This window comes from Amphiura filiformis, chromosome 7, assembly GCF_039555335.1.
Source record: "Amphiura filiformis chromosome 7, Afil_fr2py, whole genome shotgun sequence".
In the NCBI taxonomy this organism is placed as follows: domain Eukaryota; kingdom Metazoa; phylum Echinodermata; class Ophiuroidea; order Amphilepidida; family Amphiuridae; genus Amphiura; species Amphiura filiformis.
The window spans coordinates 41,225,624-41,249,965 of NC_092634.1; the positions used below are offsets into that span (position 1 = coordinate 41,225,624).

The window sequence follows — 24,342 nt, forward strand, 5'->3', positions numbered from 1 at the left end:
ATACGACATTGCGGTCAATGGTTATACTCTCTCCACTTGAGTGAGTGCCGCTATAGCCTGTTGCGCGCTGTAGTCCATATACAAGACCAATGCAATATAAAATTGAGAGTCTTGGTCAAATTTTGAGTTCAAAGCGCACGGCCAATTTTCAAAGCGCACGCTAACGACTATAATATCTGTTCAACACGTATTTTCAAGTGTATGAGACCACATCTGGTTTCTTGAGAAAAATTCATTTACGGAGATATTCATCATTTTCTAACTCAGTACCCGAAGATTTTCGTCTGATATCAAAATCGTGCATAGCAATTCACGTGTATCGATCCCGTGTATTCATTTTAATGTCACTGCTGCACCAAATAATTATTAGCCAGGCGATGTCGGTGTGCCCCCCCCCTCGTTTGCGAACCCAATGGTAAGCTGTCTCAGCGGGCCGTCATCTTCAGTAAGGTTTCTTTTTTCACGCACATAAAGACATTGTTGCAAGCGACCTTTGAGTAGTTAATTCAACCTCAACATTAGCATGGGAAAGAAAAATAATAAGAAGAATAACTTACCGGATCCAACGATACAGCAAATATTCAACTGACTTAGAATTTCAACACTGAACTGAGAACTATATTGATGTTAAACCAGTCCACGCCGCGTACTTTTACCCGATTTCAGGAATTTAATAATAAATACAAAATATTAATACAAAATCACGAATATGGTCAAACCATTTGTTAAAGAACAATTGGTCCGGAGCTCCCTACATCTATTGTATTATATGCCGCATCCCAGAATGCATTTCGCGATATGTCACGTTGTAATAATATTGGTCGCATAAAGTAACAAAACATAAAACTGCATTTTACTTTTTTCAAAATAGGATTACGGGATATAATGGAAAATGGAAAGTTTCATAATTATACTTTATCTCGCATCAGTGAATATTGAAATTGCATTGACTTTGTCGTATATTGTGCAAACCTTTGCGCATGGTGCTGCACCTTTAATTAAAACTTCTCATCAGACTCCCTTGTCAGGGCATGAAAAGCAAAAACAATAATTACAAGTATACACCTTGTTCCCAAAAATGAACTAAATCAATTGTTCCTCAACTAAAAAGGTTCTCTACAGCAGGGGTCTATGTAATGTGGTATTTTAACTCAACAACTGGTATGTGCCTATTGGCTTCAGAAAGTAGGGGCCTTTAAATTGAATGTTGTTTAAAAAAAAGGGGGGTCGTTGGGTATAACTTGAAATTCAGAAAAGGGGGGTCATTTGGTATACACTTTTGAAAAAAGGGTCATCGAGTCGAGTAGAAAATTTTGCAAAATTCTATTTTTTTATCCAAATTTTGCAAATTTATAATACAAGTTTGTTTAATGGGAGCATTAAATTTGAATGTTTCAGCATTATTTTATGGCATAAAATGACAAAATATAAAAAGGAGGGGTATTCGACTTCCGAAAAGGGGACATACCAGTCACTTCAAACCAGTCACTTCAAACGATTAGACCCCCCCCCACACACACACACACCCTTTGTTCTGTAACCATTAAGGGATGGGATTTCTTTTTTTTTTGCTACAGCCCCGAACGAAATGTACAGGCTGGGTCAAAAAGAAGTAAACTCATGTTTGAGGGCCTGTAACTCAAGATCTGCAAGGACTCTGCTAAAAATAACAATACCACTAGAAAAAGCAAATTTTACACGTCTAAATAAAATTGCTCACAGCAAACTAAAGTTATACTCGTTTGAATACATCCACCCATTTTTAGCTGGTTGATTTTCATCCATTTCAATTTCGACGAATCAGCAAAGTGCTAACATGATTTATTGTTGAAAAGACAACTTTTGCTTTTAATTAATATTCAACAAAGTCGATGACGCTACCATAGTTTGTAAGGATACCAATTCAAGTCTTTACGAACGATCGGGCAGAAGCTTGATCGGGGAATGTTGGGTAAAGGATTGAGCTGATCGTTCTTGTCTTTGGTCTTGCTGTAACGCATGTCTAACTCTACCAATGTTCAGTTGTGATCTAGCAGTTCGTGGTCTGCCTAAAGCTTCCGGCTGTCTGTTCCTTAATGGCTCGTGCACATTGAGCTTGTTCACATTCTTATATACTGCTCCCTATAAACATGAAAGCCGTTTAGCTGTAGGAAATTGGAGACGAAAAGAAAAAGACGCCGAACTGCAGTGGGACTCTTAGTTTCATGATACTTCGTCGATAGAAACGTGCGCTCCCGTGCGGTAAATTGTGGTGCCATGTTGTCATTTGGCCCGTTTTATTATTATGTAGTGCAATAAGGTAAATTTCATATTGAAAAGAGACCTTTAACATGTAGGAATTATTAATCGAAACCACGCCTGTCATAGAACTTTATTTGCATTTGATAATCGCGCCTTACCAATCAATATAATAGGTAGGCCCCTACTTGGGAAGTGAAACCGTGTGTGCAGCTACACAAATGGGTGGTTGTATTCAAATGAGTATAACTTGAGTTTGCTGTGAGCAATTGCAACAATTCTTTTTTTTTTTTTTTTAAACGTGTAGAATATGCTCTTTTCAGTGGTATTTTCATTTTTAGCAGATTCCTTACAGATCTCGAGTTACAGCCCCTCAAACATGAGTTTACTTCTTTTTAACTTAGCCTGTATTAATTTGTTCGTTCTCACTCAGGTAGGATTGTGCGTGAATTTTATAACAATTTTATATTCTTTTTTATGGGTATTTTAGTGTCTAAAATGGCCCAAAATGAGGATTTTTCAATATTGCCGTCCATTTGACTTTACCTGTAAAATAAAAAGGCTAATAAAAATTGAATAAGTTCGGATGTTAAATTCACACAAAATACTTTTTGAGTAATTACAAAGCTAATTTTAATCAAATACTTTTCATTTTTTACTGTATTGTATTGTTTGTACAATGAAATATATGGTCCTTTCACAATAAAATGTCCATCTGAAACAAAGGTGCCCGGGCGGATTTTAAACGGGTATTTTAAAGATCATTTTTCGTGTCATTCCATCGTTGGATGTTGTGTCACATTTTCCCTGTTTTTAATTTTATTCATTGCTAGTGTGACACTGATGTATCCCTTTTAGATCCATCCTTTGGTTGCCTGCTGGTCAGTTGGAACAGAATTTTCCATATTGTTTGTTTCTACATTTTATGTAAATAGAAAGTTATTTGTGTTTATAAACATGATAAAAGAAATAATTGGATGTAAACTCAAAATAATATAGTGCCATGTTAAGAAAAAAATTATTAGTTAGCTTTATTTTGAGATATCACTTGTCAAAATTGATCAAGGTATTTAGGTTTTTAAAGGAAGTCTCCGACAATCATAACATCACGCTTTATATGTAAGAAAAATAATTATCAAGCACGAATCACATTATTTAAAATAAACTCATATTGACCATAAAAACGAATAAAAACAGCCGGCTCTCAACACGCGATATTCAAAATTGCCGCGCCGAAACTTTCTAGTGCAATGACGTAATAGTTATTTGTGTCCAATTATTGTCAACCTCCATTGTATTACTGGGACGTCATTGCACTAGACAATTACAGTGCCCGGGAATATCGCGTGTTGAAATACGGCTGCTTTTATTCATTTTTATGGTCAATATGAGCCTGATTAAACAAAATTCACGTGATTAGTGCTTGATAATTACTTTTCTAACATACAAGACAAAATTTTGTGATGCTGTAGACTTCCTTTAATAAGTGTAAATAGGTCATGCTTTCTTAATATGTTCTTTGTAATTGTTTATTCATGCAGGATTTCATCTCTATCTTTCAAAGACAAATACCCACAAAATTCACTATAAAATAATAATCGGCGGACCTTATAACATCGTGGATTGATATCAAAATATTTTATTTTGAGAATTGTCTTGTTACATCTCGCCAGAAGCATCACGAATTATTAAAGGCCCTTTCAGTGATTTCACAGGAACATTAAAAAAATGGAAATTTGTCAGTGTTGCTTAGAAATAAAGAATAAGTCTACAGAATTTCATTAAACCACTTTTCCCTGAATACATCGACAAATTAGTCAAAAACAGAAGTTTTAGAAAGGTTTTCTACTTCAACTCTGAGAAAATCGAGATTTTCGTACAGTGCGCCACCAATCGACTGGAAAAACTTCCTAGTCCAGTGTTTCTAACACGGGGAAGTAGAGTCTAAATTGATTTAAAACAGACGCTTTTAAGCTACAATTTTGTAGTAGAAAACAAAATAAGCAATTAAAGGTCACCGAGGCAAACTAACGGTCAATTCAAATATGAAAAACAGTTAAAATTGTGTATTTTGTTTAAAATAGTAGCTACTGATGTAATAAGTAGTAGAAACAATACGCAACGCGTGTTGGTACGTGGAGTGAGCTTCTTTCGATCTCGAGTCGGACTTTTTGTACTGTCAGTATCAAAAGTCTTAATCATGCAAATGCTTTATTTTGTCTAAAATACACGGCTTTCGACCGAACCACTAGCAGGCTATGTTAGCACATCTATGCCAATTACAAAGGTACCAAAATCTGAATTTTGATGATTTTTACGATCGTCCGGATGAGCAAATCACTGAATGGGCCTTTAATACAAGTCCTATATACTTTGTCTACTTTCTTAACACACAAAATAAAGACCATACAGGTCAACCAATAGTACTCTTAACGTGGGTCTATTTTTCGAGGTAGTGGTAAAAGCCTAACATTTCCCGCCTATTACGAGCTGATCAAACTATATCTGCATTATCTATACGTCAGTTCACTGTAGCTATACAGTTCTGTCACTATGTTGTAGGCATCATCTTTTAGTCTCGCTTCTTATAAGTGCTTCTAGTACAAAATAGGCTTACTCGGTAGGTTTAGACTAAATCTTTTACACTCCAATGGTTCAACAAATTAATGAGAACCTTTATAGTTCCACAAACGACAACGCCTGTAGTTTGAAATCTACGAAGTTTGTGAAGCATTCTGTCTTGGCAAACCACTGATTGCTATCAGTGCCGCAGACAAGAAGGGGTGTGTAACCCCGGGCCCGGGGTCCTAGGGGCCCGTAAAAATAAAGAAAACGTACCTTAATGAGCCCATAAAAGCAAAGCAAAGATACCTCAGGGTAAGATTTAAAAGGGTTTAATCTACTCTATCTGCCATATTACATGTATTATGGTATTTAAGTGCTAGTCACTCTTTGTTATTTATATACGGTAGTTATTAAAAATGTACATTTTTCTGTCTAACCAAAGACCCTATATGAAACAGTAGTTGTTTGCAGTCTGACCAGGTATGTGACCTGTAAAAAAAGAAGAAAAACATAAACATCGTTAGTTATCATTGGGAGATAATGAACGTCACACGGGCAAAATAAGACTAATACGCCAACCCTTGACTCGCATCATCATGTTTTTCACTTGAATGTATAACATCAGACTAAAACTAACGTGTCGGAGACGTACATGATGCACATGAAGCAAGCACTAACGTTCTTGGGACGGGTATGATGTAAAATTCTCTTTCAATAAACTCCTCAAAAAAAGTTTCCCGCTGTATGATCTCCAAGCTAAAAGTCAAGTTTCGTCAGACCGGAGATGTCAAAGACAGAAGTGGTCGCCAAAGAAAAACAACGGCTGCAGAAGACCGGCACATCAGACTGGTAGCACTTTGAAACCGTTTTTAATGAAACAGTGAGATATTCCTTTTTCATATTTTCTGATGCAAATGGCGCAGACAATGGCAGATTTGGCACATTTTGTTTGAGACCTCCTTGTCTTTCAAAGACAGTTACTCAAAAATGGAATAAGTTATGGTCACAAATTTGGTGTAAGTTTTGACAGAAAATAACAATGCTTGTATTGATTTGAAACAATGTGGAAATAGATTTCAAATATTTTTGATATAAAGCCGTTTTGGAAAGTTTCCAAACTTTTTTTGAGGAGTTTATATATATATAGTAACGCACAGTTATATAAATATGTTAAAACGTATAATTAACTTCTTACCGTGTTCTTCTTCTAAATCTTTGCAAATCCTCTTGTATTCTGTGGTCGCCATCAGTCGTTTCTGCGCTTCATTCCACCAGTTCAAGAATTCTTGGTTGACTTGGCGGGTCATGGTGGCAGGGCCGTGCACGGAACAGGGAATAACTGGATCACCTTCAACACGCTCAAGTTCTTGAGCAACATAACTGGTCGCAGATTGGAAAGCATAGTCAACCTGATGATTCAATAATATCGTAATATTAAAGATACATGTGACGACGATAGACAATGAATATCATGAAACAAGTTTTATTTTATTGTAGATGATAAATTAAAACCAGACCCCAGTGATTTATAATACCCTATGCACATTGCACACAGTGGCGGCGCTACGGGGGGCAAGGGGCATTCCCCAATATTTTTCTTGCCCCCCCAGTTTGCCCCCCCTCAATGTTGGGTTGAATTATTGAAATTAAATGTCTAGTGATTAAAAAATATTTTGCACTTACTTCTCCATTCATTACAGCTTCTACAAGATCAGTTGGATTTTGATAATGCCAAATCCGATCAGAAGTAAAAGGTGTTCCCTGCAATGAAAACAAGTAATAAGAAAATGTCTGTCATTGACTATCCATGCTACGAGTATCTGTCATTGTTTCCCATGTTTACAACAAGAAACTCACGGTGTTATAATACTACTTAATATACGAATTGATGCAATTGTTTTTTATGAAGGTAATTCCTATTTGGCATGTTTTGTTGGAATATAACTTAGACATTTCTATTGACTTCATGCAACAATAATACACATAATACACACCACAATATATGTTGCAAGTTGGATAAAGATACCTTGAAAACAATTATAACAGGTGATAGCAGGATGGGAATGACAACATTGTTAACATGTGAATTAACAATGAGAAGAAGACCTGGAGTGTTTGTTTCTTACGGGGAAGATAAATGGAAGGAGAGACAGAGGGCTCCAGAGGACAACATAATCATCTTCAAAGTATCGCAGTCTCGACGGGTGGCAAAGATTGAGATTGGCAAAGAACAGGATGAATGAGAGGACACTCCTGAATTTCGTTTTCTTGGGGATGCTCTGAAATGACCGCCACTTATGACTGTTTGATATTTATTACCAGCAATGTGGGAAAAGAGACACATGTAGAACCGAAAAAGGTATACCATTTTGTTGAAGGAGCAAAGTTCAACAAACCATAACTCCGTTTCTGGATATCGTTTGAAGTCAAATGATATAACATTTTAAAGCTTATGATTTTATATGTTCTAAACACGAAATAAAACAAAATTGACTGGGCCGACTTTACGGCTCATTCGTGGTGTACGGTCACATATATTATGAGTACATGTCATGCATGTGTAAAGCCCCCCCACACACACACACATACATACAATACTGCCTCGGTAGACATGGTAGACTTTAAATGGCTTACCGATGTAAAGCTATCAGCATTGCGATTCAGGCAAAATTCATCAGTCCACCAGCCATCGAGAATACCAATCTTCTTCCCAGCTTGCTCCCTCCATGTTGTTTTCAGAGGACTACCGGGTTTTACATACAAGGATTCAGGATCAGCTTTGCCGTATGCGTCCGTGAATGCGAATGTTCTGTACCTGTCATAGGTTCCATACCAACCTACAAGGGAAAAAACAATATTTCACCACTTTCAAGAAATGCGTGTAATTTGCAATTAACTATTTCCCATTCTAGAAAAATACAGCCTTTAATTTGTTCGGATTAAAAAATATTACCAAGTTCTGACAAATGAAACATAGTTTAATCCTAATGCTATTAAATCATGCATTTAGATAAAAGAAAGGGCTTACTATTTTACTAATTTCTTGAAATAAGAGCCAAAAACATGCATTTTCGGCATGTTTTCTGACAATCAAGTCACAAAAATCAAAGACTTGGAACAAGTCTAAAATTTCAACTTTACTAATGACGGGTATTTGCCTGCCAGACCCCTTTTTGAAGTCGAATATACCCGATGACGCCCCCGCCCCCCTTAGGTTCGGCTACCCAATGACCCTCTTTATTCCAAGAATATCATCAGCCAAATGCCATAGAATAATGTAGAAACTTTCAAATTCTCTTATTTCAGCAATTATGTATTGTAAATTGGGAAAAATTTAATGAATTTTGTTCGAAATTTTCTACCCAATTACACATGTTTTCATAATGTATACCCAATGACCCCCTTTTATCAAAACTTGGTACCCAATGACCACCTTTTTCATTTCTTTATACCAAAGATACTAAAAATACCCAAAAACCCCTTTTGTTAAACATAATTTATACGTCATAGACTCCTCCCTACTTCCCGACGAAAGCAGACACATACCTATTACTTCGAAAGTTGAATGTCCCGGGTGTCTCTGTAAAAGTATCAATCTCCTATGTTTTAATTTTTTGTTGTCTGTGCCATGATAGTGTTGATGATCTTACCTGTACATGCATCGTACCAATCACTCATAAGGCCGGTTCCTCCACGTGCAACCTGTCCTCCTTCGGAGTCCCAACAACGTGTCCAGATGTCGTACACAATGCGGCAGTTCTTATTGGCTTTTTGGCAAACTATATGAAGAGGAGGGAAACATTGCATTAAATATAGATTGATATTGAGACAAATACCTCAACAGATTCACAACCAAAACAATCATTGTCGTAAGAACAGGATGGTAGGACTCTTGCTATAATAGATGTAGTAATAATCTCCAAATGAATGTAATTTGATCACATATCTGTTGTGGTGTACCTCAAGGCTCCATTTAAGGTCCTTGTTATTCATGTTGTTATGGAAATTAAATTTTAACACCTTTTTTACTCGTTATCAATTGTTTAAAAGGTTTTGAACGTTAATTGTATAAAGTACGCTCGACCTAAACAATAATTGTCTAAATATATGAATGGGTCAATAGGATTGGGGATGGGGTTTCTTTCTTTCTGTTTTATTTTAGATCTTGGCAACTGTGAGATTCGTTCACAATTAATTGGAAGCAAATTAATATTTCTTTGTTAGGATTGCATGCCTTTGCAGCTTTATAATTTATAGACTGTTACTTTATCTAGTTCAGAATGCGCTTGTAACAAAATGGTACTCATACACAAAAATAGCCCAAACCTTAGAGTTTTGAGAAAACACAAACTCCCACAAATCATGTTGTTTTGTACAAATAAATGTTCTTGCAACTTTCATTTGTTATTTCGTGTTGATTGCTCCACATCATGAGATCAAAATATTAACATTCTAAACATTTCCGTTGACTATGCCCACAAAATCTTTTTTTAATATCCCAAAACTAGGATATTTCCGTAACCATGGTAACTAACCCACTTGCTTAAAGGTTTAACTTGTAAAAAGTTAACTGATCTTATTCTTCTGTTTGAACCGGCTAAACCAAATTGTTTAAATGAATATGTATGTATGTTTAAATGAATATGTATGTATGTATGTTTAAAAACAGAAAGTGCTTCAAATCGTAAACTTTCTCAAAAACAGCGCAATCGTAACTTCTGAAGTAAGAGTGTATAGTTGTGGGTGCAACCCCAATATCTGTCTTTGTAACGACTTTTGTGTTAGTCTGTGAATGTAAACCTTATAACCTTGTCTGTCTTTGTCTTCTTTTGTGTATGATCATGTATATGTTGTAACCATTTTCTTACCTGCGTTCGTAAAATCTATAAGGAAACCTTTCAAAGTACCCGTTGCTTCATCACTGAGAAGAAGAAAATACGTGTGAAGCACGGTCAATAACATTGGTAATAACAATAAAATCACATGTACACACAACGCTATGTCAAGCAGCTTCAAGAATTATTCAAATTCTGACCTCAAGTTGTAAAATATGCATAGGTCATTCGTTGAACTTTTTGGGGTTAAAGTCTTTATGAACTGTGCCCTGACAGCCCTGACAAGTGGCGATTATGTTAGAATAGTGAAGCACATTATATAATTAGTCCAGGGAATTGCTACTTTGGGCGGAATCTGGTAAGTCAAAATCATTTATTCATTAACGTACGTATCGAACGTTCGTTCATTCATTATTTCATTCATTGTTTTCATTTACTTATTCGTTCCATTCATGATTCATAAAGCCATAATGTGTGATTTGCTCCACATCGCAGCGACGCCCTCAATTTTTGTTGAATTTCTTTTGTTGCATGATTGTAATGCCTATAATTGTGTACTTGAATACCATGTGAAAGACTCATGAGCCTGAAGTTCTTTATACAGTAAGATTTAAGATTTTATATTAAACATGTTAAAACCCGGGGTTAAAACCGGAGATCGCCGATTGAGCGGTGGCTAAAAACATCACGTGCACGTGTATTATTGAATCAGTGATGTATAAACTGTCTACATAGCGCTATTCGTCTTACGTTTTGACGTATAAACTGTGTGCATATCGTGATTCGTCTTCCGTCTTGTTTGTTCGTCCTAGCTGTGTGAAGCTACACCATTGTTTATGACAATAATATGATCGGCGAGCTAAATACACGCATTGTAGGCGCTGGGATGAAATAGCAATTTTCTTCGTTTTACCTCACTTTGTTCATGTTGTTTGGCTCAAAATTAAAAGGGGACAATGTGATAATTGAAATCTAATATTTAAATAGGAATCTATTCTTTATGCAAATCACCCAGCAAACACAAAAACGTTTTAAAAACGTTTTAAATAAGTTATATTTTGACTTTTGGTTTATGTAAAAACGTTTTAATAACATTAAAATGTCGGGTTATATAAAGGTCATCATAACGTTTTAAAACGTTTTGTATGAAAACTACACTACAACAATATTTTTAAATGTTTTCAAAAATGTTATTGTAAACTATTTTTGCAAACATTTTTGCCAAATATTGTGTCAATACTGAAATAACATTTTGTTAAAATATTTGAACCCAGCAAACACAGAAATATTCTTAAAATGTTTTTTTCAAAACCCTTTAATAACATTTAAATGTCGGGTTATATAAAGGTCATGAAAACGTTTTTAAAACGTTATTGAAAATATTTTGGGCAGACATTTTTCGCAAAATATTTTTCAACCCCAAAATAGCATTCTGTTTAGAATGTTTTGTATCAAGTTTTCAAGAATGTTTTTGGAATGTTTTTAAAACGTTTTTATACCCTTTATATAACCCGACATTTAAACGTTTTTTGTAAAACATTTTTGGTTGCTAAGCAGAAGATTATCAAAAAATGTTTTTTAAGGTTATGAAAACGTTTTATACTCTTAATATACCCTTTATATAACCCGACATTTAAACGTTTTCTGACAACTTTTTATAATCTTTTGCTAATGATGTCGAAAACGTTTTGTGTTTGCTGGGCACACATTATGGCTTTTATAACTTGCTCGTTCATTCAATTTTTCATTCAGCGAGTCATTGATCAGTACTTACATGTAGGCTTCGTTGTAGTTACCATGCCCAATTGCAATAGACCAAATCTTTCCTGAAGAAGAAGAATGATAATAGTCATTAATAATCATAGCAACGTCATGATTAAAGATAATAGTAATGCGTAAATATTATGTCAGTATTTATGAACGGGCCTATTCACGTTTGAGAAGTATACTGAGAAAACCCTGAGTAAGTTTTAGCGGATAAAGGTATGGTAGTGATGTTGGAGCAAAAGCGGGATGAGCAGCGCGCGGCGGCGGACAAAAATTGCTACAAATTTAGACATGCAGTATGTTGTAATAATTTCTAGCTTTATGTGAATAAGCTGTGTTATAAGCAGGCTCAATATTTTGAAAAATATTTTTAAATACCATTTGCCCAGATTATACATTATTAATGCTCTGCGTGCTAGCCATGCGCTTCAATGGAAAAAGTTCAAGTTTTGAAATATTTTCTCAAAATATCAAGAACTATCTTAAGAACTACTGAATCAATACTAGGCTTGTTTGTACTCATTTTAATGCATTTTTCATGCTGATTCCAAATATGGTCATGAAAATTTACATTTCTGAAATTTTTGAATTTTAAAATTTTTGTGAAACATGTCGTCTGCAGTCGACACCCGCGTGAAGAGGGTTAAATGGAGGTTATTTGAGAGGTCACTGTTTTGTTTTGCTAAAATCCTTTTTTACACAACTTCATAAACGACCTTACATTATAAGATACTTTTTCAATGCAGACAACCTTTAACGGTCCAGTGATTTTCATCACTGAATAAACGATTGTTCTTATTAAAGATGGAACGTACTTGGTGTATAAATAGATTTATTCCATCTCATTGGTAAGTTATCATGGCTAATAAAAAAACGACTGAACTACCGTAAAACCTCGTCTATAAGCATATAGAGTGCTTTTGATGAAAGCTAACTCAATCCGGGCGCCTTCCGTCGACAAAATTATAACATTATGGAGTTTGAGCAAATAAATTACCGCTACAAGCATATACAAACAAGTACTGTTGTAAAACTAATCTATTGTAATGGCATATTTACGGCTGCCTCGTATTAATTTAGCGTTCATCAAAAACACTAGCCATAATGAAAACTTTACCAAGAAAATGGACAAATACTAAGTGTGAGCCACAGGTCTGTGGGGAGACTGTATTATCTTGACTCTGTGACCTATCCTAGTCCACATGTATGGTAAAACATACTACAATCCAGGAAAAAAAGGTTGGCACAGTTTGCCTGTCTTTTGGTATATCTCTGCCCCCACTCCCCCAATTCAATGTTGGACCAAGCCATATTGTGAACAGGTCCGTGAGACACTCCAACATTGAATGATGGGGAGTGGGGAAGAATGGGATACAGGGGGGAGTCTGTGCGTCACATATATCGCATGCATGTTTTACTACCCTCTCGAATTGTGATATGGCACGTATTTCAATTAATCAGTGCATGTGTGCCAACTATTAATTTCCCAGGGTTGTCCGAATCAATTCTAAAATATACATCTAATTTCATATTTTGGCTTGTAAAAATAAAACCATAAAAGGTATGGCCACCAAATTTTCAGGGATGAATTTTCACATTCATGTCAATATATCAAAGAAATATTAATGAGATATATTGTGAAATACGGGATTAGTCAAAAGAATAATGTACGAGTGCCGAATATTTTCAGTTTCAAAGTTTTGACAAATCTTCAAAAATATGCATATAATGTCATATTTTGGCTTATAGAATAAAAACCATAAAAGATATGGCCACCAAGTTTTCAGGGATTATTTATCCTATTCATGTTAATATACAAAATGAATATTAACAAAACATATTGCGAAATACGGATATGTCAAAAGAATAATGTATGAGTGCCGATTATTTTCGCAGTTCAAAGCTATGATTAATCTTCAAAACCATCTAATGTCATATTTTGTATTTAATATTTAGTATTATCATATTCTTGTCTCATATTGAGTAACATATTTGTCATTTTTTATTGTGATATTTGATGGAAAATAAATAAACTTCACTGAACTGTAATATTCTGGATACGACAAGCATTTCATTTGCGTTCTTTTAGGAATTTTAAGAGCATGTAACCTTACCGAGGTGTAAACACGAACTTTTAAAATATTAAACTACTAACATCTTTAAACATGGTTCACTTGATTGGGCTTTCAAATCTTGGAGTGGCAATTTAATTTGTAATATTTCGGAGTTATCATTATACACGCACCAATTTCCCCTAAAAACATGCGCTTAAAACATGCATGATATAACTAAGACATACCTATTTTGATAGTAATACTATCAAGTTGTGAATTGTTATCATAGTTTTCTTAGATCAAGGAATTAAAATAGTTTAAATTCTTGTTTTACACGCTTATAATTAACAAGTTCACAGTAATCGCCAATATGACACTTAAACACTGATCTTTTCTTTCCATTGATTAATCGATATTTTTCTGATCTCTCCGCCGTCGGGGAGATCAGAAATAGGGGAGATCAGAGAGTGGGTGTTCTGTCTTAAATGTGGGTGTATACACCATGGATCGATATAGGGAATCCCGCCTTGGTAATAACCGTGAGATTTAAAGTTTTTAAATTGAATTGTTCATTTAGGTACTATCATTCGAAATAAAAGCATCCCCACACCCTACCTGAGAAAAGCAGTATATGAGTTTGAGCTGAGCCGTTAGTTTTTCCTAAGAGTGGTTTTCAAATTTTATTTAAACATGGTGTTTCGTTCGCCTATTCCCGAAAAGGTTAAGGCCTACGTGAAACTGCTTAGAGAAGAATGTCACATGTCTCACCGTGCAATTGGTACAAAATGCAAGATTTCTTGGAGTAGCGTGAAACGGATCCTCGACGAAGACAAAGGTAAAAGGAAAAAAAGAAAGGGTCGCACGTCCAAGAGGACGACCACGGAAGATATCAGAACATGAGGAACGCTACCTACTGCGTGAACTGAAGAAACTCAGACTGTCTGAGGGCACGTTTTCTGTGTCACGCCTAATGACGGCTGCAGGAATTTCAGAAGCTAATGTTACTCGTAGAACTGTGCTGAACGTTCTTCATCGAAACGGGTATAAGTTTAGGCAGACCCGGAAGAAGGGATTACTGACATTAAAAGACCTAAAGAATCGCAAGCAATTTGCTGCACGAATGGTTAAACGGCCCATACATTTTTGGTGTAGAGATGTAGCTTTTATCTGGATGGTGTCGGTTTCGTGTATAAAACGAACCCACTGGATCAAGCACGAGCACCTAAATCAAGAATTTTTCGGAAAAGAGGAGAAGGCCTATTACGCGGATGTACCACGAAGGGCAGAAAAGAGGGATCTGGTGGCACAGTTGCCAAATTTATAGTAGCAGTATCTCATGGAAAAGGAGTTGTTACTTGCGAACCCTATGACAGCATGAATGGTGACGTTTTTGCCACATTTGTGGACGACAATTTTGAAAACATGCTTGATGTTTGTGACAAAGACACCAATTTGTTTGTCCAGGATGGTGATCCATCACAGAACTCAGCAAAAGCTCTTGCTGCCATAAGACGCGCGAACGCGCAGGTTTTGAACATTCCGGCCCGCAGTCCGGATTTGAACCCTATAGAAAACATTTTTCATATAGCAGGAAAGGCACTGAGAGAAGACGCCATCAAACTGAATCTCTCCAAGGAAAAGTTGGAGGATTTTAAAATAAGGATTGTCAGAACTTTGCACAACATTCCAAAGGACATAATTGATAAGACAATAGAATCAACGAGGACACGACTGCAGCAGATCTTATCAACGGGCGGACAGAGAACGAAATATTAACTTCAGCAGAATTGTTAGTATAATAAAGGTGAGTAATTTTCGAGATTTATATTTAAAGCGTGAACCTCAAAGGAAAAACAAATAGGGCCTACTACTTTTAATAACAAATGCAATAATGATATGCCCCGAGATGGTCCCGAACCGGTGCATACACTATACAGTATACACACTCATGCGTGTCGTGGTGGACAGTTCAACTCTCGCTATTCATTGCGGCACGAAGTAGCGTCACAATCCAGTGCTGAACAAAATTTGAAAGGTTTAGGCTATGTGTATGCACGTGTGTGGCGTAGTAACACAACAGACGATATACAGTCACAAAAAGGCTGATTTTTCATAATTTTCTTCATTTCACACAACGTTTAATTGATTGGGAATTGTATTTGACACCTTGGCCATCATTTAATCATTTTAAGGACATTATCATGCTTCGTGGGGCAAATTACAAACGGTATACACTTTATCAAGAAGTAAGTATAATGTATACTAAAAGCTTTTCTTTTTATACTGTAGACCGTCTTACAACGTGTCTCCCTATGCTGTATATCGTGGCGTATGCCGTTGTGAAGATCGATCCTGATATACAATGGATAACCGCATACCCAAAGTAATCGTACCTCTAATGCATTAAAATGGCAATGGCTGAATGATGTGCATTCGTGTTATGAGTTCTCTACGTTTTTGGCGCACGCCATTCATTGCGTACATTGTACAAAATGAAAATATCTTTTACTATAATGTCTCCGAACATTTCACATGACTGTCAGGAACATTTGACATAAGATTAAAATGTGTCCAGTTATAAATTTAAAAGGTTACGGGACAAAACGGGCATGGCAATATTCTATTCAATATTTGCTGGATGGGAGTGCTTGATTGATTGATCAACTGATTGATTGATTGACTGACTGATTTTGCATTTCTTTCCATTTGGCATTTCTCTCTTTGTTCATTTTTTTTTTTTAACTGAGGCCTACATGCAATTAGCCCTATTATAAATAATGTTTGATCTTTTGAATGCTATTTCTTCGTTTTCCATTTCCGTAAATATTCTGTCAATCAGGATGTCGGCCTATATATTGGATCATTGATGACATGATTGATTACATGATCTATTGTTTGATTGATTGATTGAATGGTTGATTGATTCAATGACGCTGCATATCTTTTCTTTTTTCATCCCAAAGTCACGCCAACACTCAATTATTATAAACAATGCTTGACAATTTTAATACTATTTTTTCCTTTTCAACTTATTTTACTAAAACTTTTATTAATTATTGGTGCATGTATTGCTTGGATAATTGATCACATGATTGATTGGATGATCTATTGTCTGATTGATTGATTGATTGATTAATTGATTGATTGATTGATTGATACATTGACTGATTATAATTTGTTTCTTCAATTTTTCCTTTTCCTTGTTCATTTTTTCATCCAAAAATCACGTCTATACTCAATTATTATAAACAATGCTTGACAATTTTAATACTATTTTTTCCTTTTCAACTTATTTTACTAAAACGTTTATTAATTATTGGTGCATGTATTGCTTGCATGATTGCTTACACGATTGATTGGATGATATATTGATTGATCTATTGATTGATTGATAGATGACTGATTCTGCATTTCTTTACTTTTTTGGTTTGTCTTGGTTCATTTTTGCATCCAAATGTCACGCCTACACCCATTTATTCAAAATGATGACATTTTGAAGACTATTTGTTCATTTTAACTTATTTCAGTTATTATTGGTGCATATATTGCTTGGATGATTGATTAGGCTACATGATTACTAAGTAATTGGATGATTGATTGATTGATTGATTGATTGAGCAATTTTGTCATTTTTAGCAATTATTATACATATTTTAAATACTTTGTTCCCAAACACGATGTCACTTCACATCGTACTTAATGTCATCATTAATCTTTACACAATTGTATATTAGTTTTTAGCTGGCAATATCCTTTCAATTACACGATATTAACATTATGCACGAACTGTTCTTTTGTCAAATATTGCTATCTACTGAAGACAGCATTGTTATCCCAGTGAACACAAATATGTTTTGGAATGTTTTTATAATGGCTGTACATGTTCACGTATTTAAATAAATAAGCTCTCTTTGCTATCAACGTATTTGAAATACTTATTAAATATATGAAATGATATCAGGGTTTCCTTGCTTTTAAGTGCTGGTTTCGAACATTATTTTCTTATTCTGTGTTCTTCCTCTTTTATATTTAGATTATTCTTGCTGATGATCTGCAGTTGGCAGTACAAGTGCCGCAAAACATCGTGCACATGGGGGAATTGGTCGTTGATCTGCCTGTGCAATCTGACTGGTGAATTTGAAGTGGTTCCACCGCACCGCCATCATCGCTGACTCTCTCTCCTGGACCATACCTCCTGCAACCATCTGGATTTCTTGGCTTGTTGTGCAAAATATGGGCACATCAGTATCAATGAACAGGTCACGGAGTAATGCGTCTTTGGGGCTGGCAGATGTACTACTTCGCCTTCCAGTAGTAGGAGGAAATCTGACCACGCAATGACCTGTATAATATGTAAAAGACGAAGAAACACATTATTGTGAATATAATTTTACAAGGTATATAGAACACAACTATTGACAGTAATAACTAATACCGTAAAAATTCGTATCCAAGCATCATGTGCCTATTAATGAGTTGCTCAGACAAGAACAAATTTGTAGGGTAGTTAGTTAACTAACTTTTTCATTTTCTTCTTCTTTTTATTGGCAAATATCTGTAACACGGACATTAAATTAAAAGGGAAACAATTACAAATTTAAGAAACTAAATGTCGTTCTTATCCCAGTAACTCGTTAATAGCACATTATGTTTATATACGAATTGTTACGATATTAATAATAACCTTTGGGCTCCATCTGAAATCATTTAAAACAATCACTTCTGCAGCCTCTGCACCAATCCAGGCATACGTAGCTGTTGATGGATTGCTGAATGTTTTAAATATGGTGGCTAGAGGCTGAAGAATGAATGTTTTCCCACAGTTGGTAGGACCTGTGATCAGTAGATTTCTATACTTGCCACGTCCCAATTGTAATAGGGACATGACTCCTGTGCTGAATCTGTCGTGAGTAATTGAGTTCCTCTTGAGAATGTCTTTGGCCTGGTCCAACCAAGATCCATTACATCCACATTCAGTATCAAAAGCTTCTCTTAGGATGTCTACCCGACGCATTTGAGCACGCTCAAGAGCACTTTCGGCATTTGCCATATCCCATGCTGTGGATATCACTTCTTCGACGGCCTTCTTACCACGCTTGAATATAAACTCAGCCAGATCCGACTTGCCTTCGACTTTCAGCCTGTTTGCCAAGGCAAGAAGCTGCAAGCGATTCTTTATGTTACTTGCTATGCAGATTTCTCCAACATCAAAAGACGTTAATCTCACTTTCTTCTGCTTCTTACGCGGACGCATGTCATCATTATGGGCTTGACTTGCTTGCAATGTCTGTGGTGGATTGGCTAAGATCGGGTGATCTTCAGATTGAAGAGGTTCATCGTCTTCTTTCGTCACATATAACCATGCAGTATAATAGTTTACATGATTGGCACTAAAATTCACAACGATTGAATGATGGTCTTCCAAGTATTTCTTGGCACGAAGCCATCGTTGCATACGGTTTAATTTTATGGCCATGTGGTAATGCACTCCGCCGTTTTCATGCTGCTCTTTAGCACAAACCCATTGCGTCACTGAGGCAAGTCCCTGAGAGGCGAAAGCATCAGTGACTGCTACAGCAAAAGTCTCTCTCGTAGGAAACTGCTGTAAATCAGCCTGACTATAAGTAATCAGATATACTTGGCGGACTTGGTGATTTTGCAAGAGAGCCATATTGTACGTGCATGTATTATAAAACTGTGATCGCAAGTGATGTGAATTTTGAAATGCAAGGCGATCGTGATGATGACTTCACCCTATAAATGTGTACTTAAAATACAAAAGAAAACTCATGTTAAAGAGGCGCCTTATTTATTTCTGACTGCAACACCACAGATTCAAATTAGTTGAACTTTTCATGTAAAACTCGTGTTACTTTAGTTTCCCATTTTGCTCATATCCATTCAAATAATACGGAGTTAACATTACACAGATGAACTTCGTATTCGGAATGCAAATATGTCAGCTTTATTGAAGAACATCATCACGTCATTTTGCCAATTGAAAGTTGCCAATTGAGGTAATATTAAAGGTTTCCTTCAAACTGTTAAATATATAAGCGTAATGGTGAAAGAAGTTAATTTTACTTACTTGTTATTCAAATGTCATGTGTTATATCAGAATCAATGTAGTATTGATCATGTTCCCACATTCATTTCTTTGTGTATGTATATTTGTAGGGTTTGGAACGTGTGTATGTGTGTGTGTGTGGGGGGGGGGTTGTAGCTTGTGGTGTAGGGGTGTGTGGGGATAAAGATGTGTGTGTTTACTTATAAGTACTGATAATTAAAAGCACACCCCGTGCCCGTATTCAACTTGTATAACACACACATCATTATCCCAACACATCCCTACACCCACGCTACAGTCACCCCCCCCCCCCACCCCCACATTGCAATCCCTACAAACATGTAACACACAAGCAAACAAATGAATGTGGCAACATGATCAATACTACATTGATTCTAATATTACACATGATATTTGAATAACAAGTAATGTAAACACCCCCATCCCCCAACCAATGTTGAGCAAAGTCACCTTTTTACCAATATGGCATAACGCAAAATTCAGCAAAAACGATGTTTCAATGACCGCTCCCGAAATAAAAAGATGTGTTTTTCCATCGTTGTTTTTTCATCATAACCCTCTATATGTTACATGTTTGTGTGTGAAATTTGAAGTGAATACGACATTCCGTTCCAGAGTTATAGAGCAAAACGGAAAACAGATGCATTATTTAGGATTTGATTCGGACAATCCAGGAAAAAAAGGTTGGCACAGTTTGCCTGTCTTTTGGTATATCTCTGCCCCCACTCCCCCAATTCAATGTTGGACCAAGCCATATTGTGAACAGGTCCGTGAGACACTCCAACATTGAATGATGGGGAGTGGGGAAGAATGGGATACAGGGGGGAGTCTGTGCGTCACATATATCGCATGCATGTTTTACTACCCTCTCGAATTGTGATATGGCACGTATTTCAATTAATCAGTGCATGTGTGCCAACTATTAATTTCCCGGGTTGTCCGAATCAATTCTAAAAATATACATCTAATTTCATATTTTGGCTTGTAAAAATAAAACCATAAAAGGTATGGCCACCAAATTTTCAGGGATGAATTTTCACATTCATGTCAATATATCAAAGAAATATTAATGAGATATATTGTGAAATACGGGATTAGTCAAAAGAATAATGTACGAGTGCCGAATATTTTCAGTTTCAAAGTTTTGACAAATCTTCAAAAATATGCATATAATGTCATATTTTGGCTTATAGAATAAAAACCATAAAAGATATGGCCACCAAGTTTTCAGGGATTATTTATCCTATTCATGTTAATATACAAAATGAATATTAACAAAACATATTGCGAAATACGGGATATGTCAAAAGAATAATGTATGAGTGCCGATTATTTTCGCAGTTCAAAGCTATGATTAATCTTCAAAACCATCTAATGTCATATTTTGTATTTAATATTTAGTATTATCATATTCTTGTCTCATATTGAGTAACATATTTGTCATTTTTTATTGTGATATTTGATGGAAAATAAATAAACTTCACTGAACTGTAATATTCTGGATACGACAAGCATTTCATTTGCGTTCTTTTAGGAATTTTAAGAGCATGTAACCTTACCGAGGTGTAAACACGAACTTTTAAAATATTAAACTACTAACATCTTTAAACATGGTTCACTTGATTGGGCTTTCAAATCTTGGAGTGGCAATTTAATTTGTAATATTTCGGAGTTATCATTATACACGCACCAATTTCCCCTAAAAACATGCGCTTAAAACATGCATGATATAACTAAGACATACCTATTTTGATAGTAATACTATCAAGTTGTGAATTGTTATCATAGTTTTCTTAGATCAAGGAATTAAAATAGTTTAAATTCTTGTTTTACACGCTTATAATTAACAAGTTCACAGTAATCGCCAATATGACACTTAAACACTGATCTTTTCTTTCCATTGATTAATCGATATTTTTCTGATCTCTCCGCCGTCGGGGAGATCAGAAATAGCGGGGAGATCAGAGAGTGGGTGTTCTGTCTTAAATGTGGGTGTATACACCATGGATCGATATAGGGAATCCCGCCTTGGTAATAACCGTGAGATTTAAAGTTTTTAAATTGAATTGTTCATTTAGGTACTATCATTCGAAATAAAAGCATCCCCACACCCTACCTGAGAAAAGCAGTATATGAGTTTGAGCTGAGCCGTTAGTTTTTCCTAAGAGTGGTTTTCAAATTTTATTTAAACATGGTGTTTCGTTCGCCTATTCCCGAAAAGGTTAAGGCCTACGTGAAACTGCTTAGAGAAGAATGTCACATGTCTCTCCGTGCAATTGGTACAAAATGCAAGATTTCTTGGAGTAGCGTGAAACGGATCCTCGACGAAGACAAAGGTAAAAAGGAAAAAGAAAACGGGTCGCACGTCCAAGAGGACGACCACGGAAGATAACAGAACATGAGGAACGCTACCTACTGCGTGAACTGAAGAAACTCAGACTGTCTGAGGGCACGTTTTCTGTGTCACGCCTAATGACGGCTGCAGGAATTTCAGAAGCTAATGTTACTCGTAGAACTGTGCTGAACGTTCTTCATCGAAACGGGTATAAGTTTAGGCAGACCCGGAAGAAGGGATTACTGACATTAAAAGACCTAAAGAATCGCAAGCAATTTGCTGCACGAATGGTTAAACGGCCCATACATTTTTGGTGTAGAGATGTAGCTTTTTATCTGGATGGTGTCGGTTTCGTGTATAAAACGAACCCACTGGATCAAGCACGAGCACCTAAATCAAGAATTTTTCGGAAAGAGGAGAAGGCCTATTACGCGGATGTACCACGAAGGGCAGAAAAGAGGGATCTGGTGGCACAGTTGCCAAATTTATAGTAGCAGTATCTCATGGAAAAGGAGTTGTTACTTGCGAACCCTATGACAGCATGAATGGTGACGTTTTTGCCACATTTGTGGACGACAATTTTGAAAACATGCTTGATGTTTGTGACAAAGACACCAATTTGTTTGTCCAGGATGGTGATCCATCACAGAACTCAGCAAAAGCTCTTGCTGCCATAAGACGCGCGAACGCGCAGGTTTTGAACATTCCGGCCCGCAGTCCGGATTTGAACCCTATAGAAAACATTTTTCATATAGCAGGAAAGGCACTGAGAGAAGACGCCATCAAACTGAATCTCTCCAAGGAAAAGTTGGAGGATTTTAAAATAAGGATTGTCAGAACTTTGCACAACATTCCAAAGGACATAATTGATAAGACAATAGAATCAACGAGGACACGACTGCAGCAGATCTTATCAACGGGCGGACAGAGAACGAAATATTAACTTCAGCAGAATTGTTAGTATAATAAAGGTGAGTAATTTTCGAGATTTATATTTAAAGCGTGAACCTCAAAGGAAAAACAAATAGGGCCTACTACTTTTAATAACAAATGCAATAATGATATGCCCTGAGATGGTCCCGAACCGGTGCATACACTATACAGTATACACACTCATGCGTGTCGTGGTGGACAGTTCAACTCTCGCTATTCATTGCGGCACGAAGTAGCGTCACAATCCAGTGCTGAACAAAAATTTGAAAGGTTTAGGCTATGTGTATGCACGTGTGTGGCGTAGTAACACAACAGACGATATACAGTCACAAAAAGGCTGATTTTTCATAATTTTCTTCATTTCACACAACGTTTAATTGATTGGGAATTGTATTTGACACCTTGGCCATCATTTAATCATTTTAAGGACATTATCATGCTTCGTGGGGCAAATTACAAACGGTATACACTTTTATCAAGAAGTAAGTATAATGTATACTAAAAGCTTTTCTTTTTTATACTGTAGACCGTCTTACAACGTGTCTCCCTATGCTGTATATCGTGGCGTATGCCGTTGTGAAGATCGATCCTGATATACAATGGATAACCGCATACCCAAAGTAATCGTACCTCTAATGCATTAAAATGGCAATGGCTGAATGATGTGCATTCGTGTTATGAGTTCTCTACGTTTTTGGCGCACGCCATTCATTGCGTACATTGTACAAAATGAAAATATCTTTTACTATAATGTCTCCGAACATTTCACATGACTGTCAGGGAACATTTGACATAAGATTAAAATGTGTCCAGTTATAAATTTAAAAAGGTTACGGGACAAAACGGGCATGGCAATATTCTATTCAATATTTGCTGGATGGGAGTGCTTGATTGATTGATCAACTGATTGATTGATTGACTGACTGATTTTGCATTTCTTTCCATTTGGCATTTCTCTCTTTGTTCATTTTTTCATCAAAAACTGAGGCCTACATGCAATTAGCCCTATTATAAATAATGTTTGATCTTTTGAATGCTATTTCTTCGTTTTCCATTTCCGTAAATATTCTGTCAATCAGGATGTCGGCCTATATATTGGATCATTGATGACATGATTGATTACATGATCTATTGTTTGATTGATTGATTGAATGGTTGATTGATTCAATGACGCTGCATATCTTTTCTTTTTGCATCCCAAAGTCACGCCAACACTCAATTATTATAAACAATGCTTGACAATTTTAATACTATTTTTTCCTTTTCAACTTATTTTACTAAAACTTTTATTAATTATTGGTGCATGTATTGCTTGGATAATTGATCACATGATTGATTGGATGATCTATTGTCTGATTGATTGATTGATTGATTAATTGATTGATTGATTGATTGATACATTGACTGATTATAATTTGTTTCTTCAATTTTTCCTTTTCCTTGTTCATTTTTTCATCCAAAAATCACGTCTATACTCAATTATTATAAACAATGCTTGACAATTTTAATACTATTTTTTCCTTTTCA

General features: G+C 35.9%; 1 protein-coding gene across 1 annotated transcript in view; it reads right to left on the bottom strand.

Annotated features, from left to right (window-relative positions):
* Positions 1–4,908: 4,908 nt before the first annotated feature.
* Positions 4,909–24,342, bottom strand: part of LOC140157171 (uncharacterized) — a 35,603-nt gene continuing 16,169 nt past the window's right edge. Inside the window, exons 3-9 of the mRNA XM_072180271.1 lie at positions 11,413–11,464; positions 9,672–9,724; positions 8,454–8,582; positions 7,438–7,640; positions 6,487–6,564; positions 5,999–6,212; positions 4,909–5,292 (exon numbers count right to left, since the gene is read on the bottom strand). Coding sequence (XP_072036372.1) covers positions 5,249–5,292; positions 5,999–6,212; positions 6,487–6,564; positions 7,438–7,640; positions 8,454–8,582; positions 9,672–9,724; positions 11,413–11,464 — 773 coding nt within the window. The 3' untranslated portion in view covers positions 4,909–5,248. The remainder of the gene's footprint in view (positions 5,293–5,998; positions 6,213–6,486; positions 6,565–7,437; positions 7,641–8,453; positions 8,583–9,671; positions 9,725–11,412; positions 11,465–24,342) is intronic.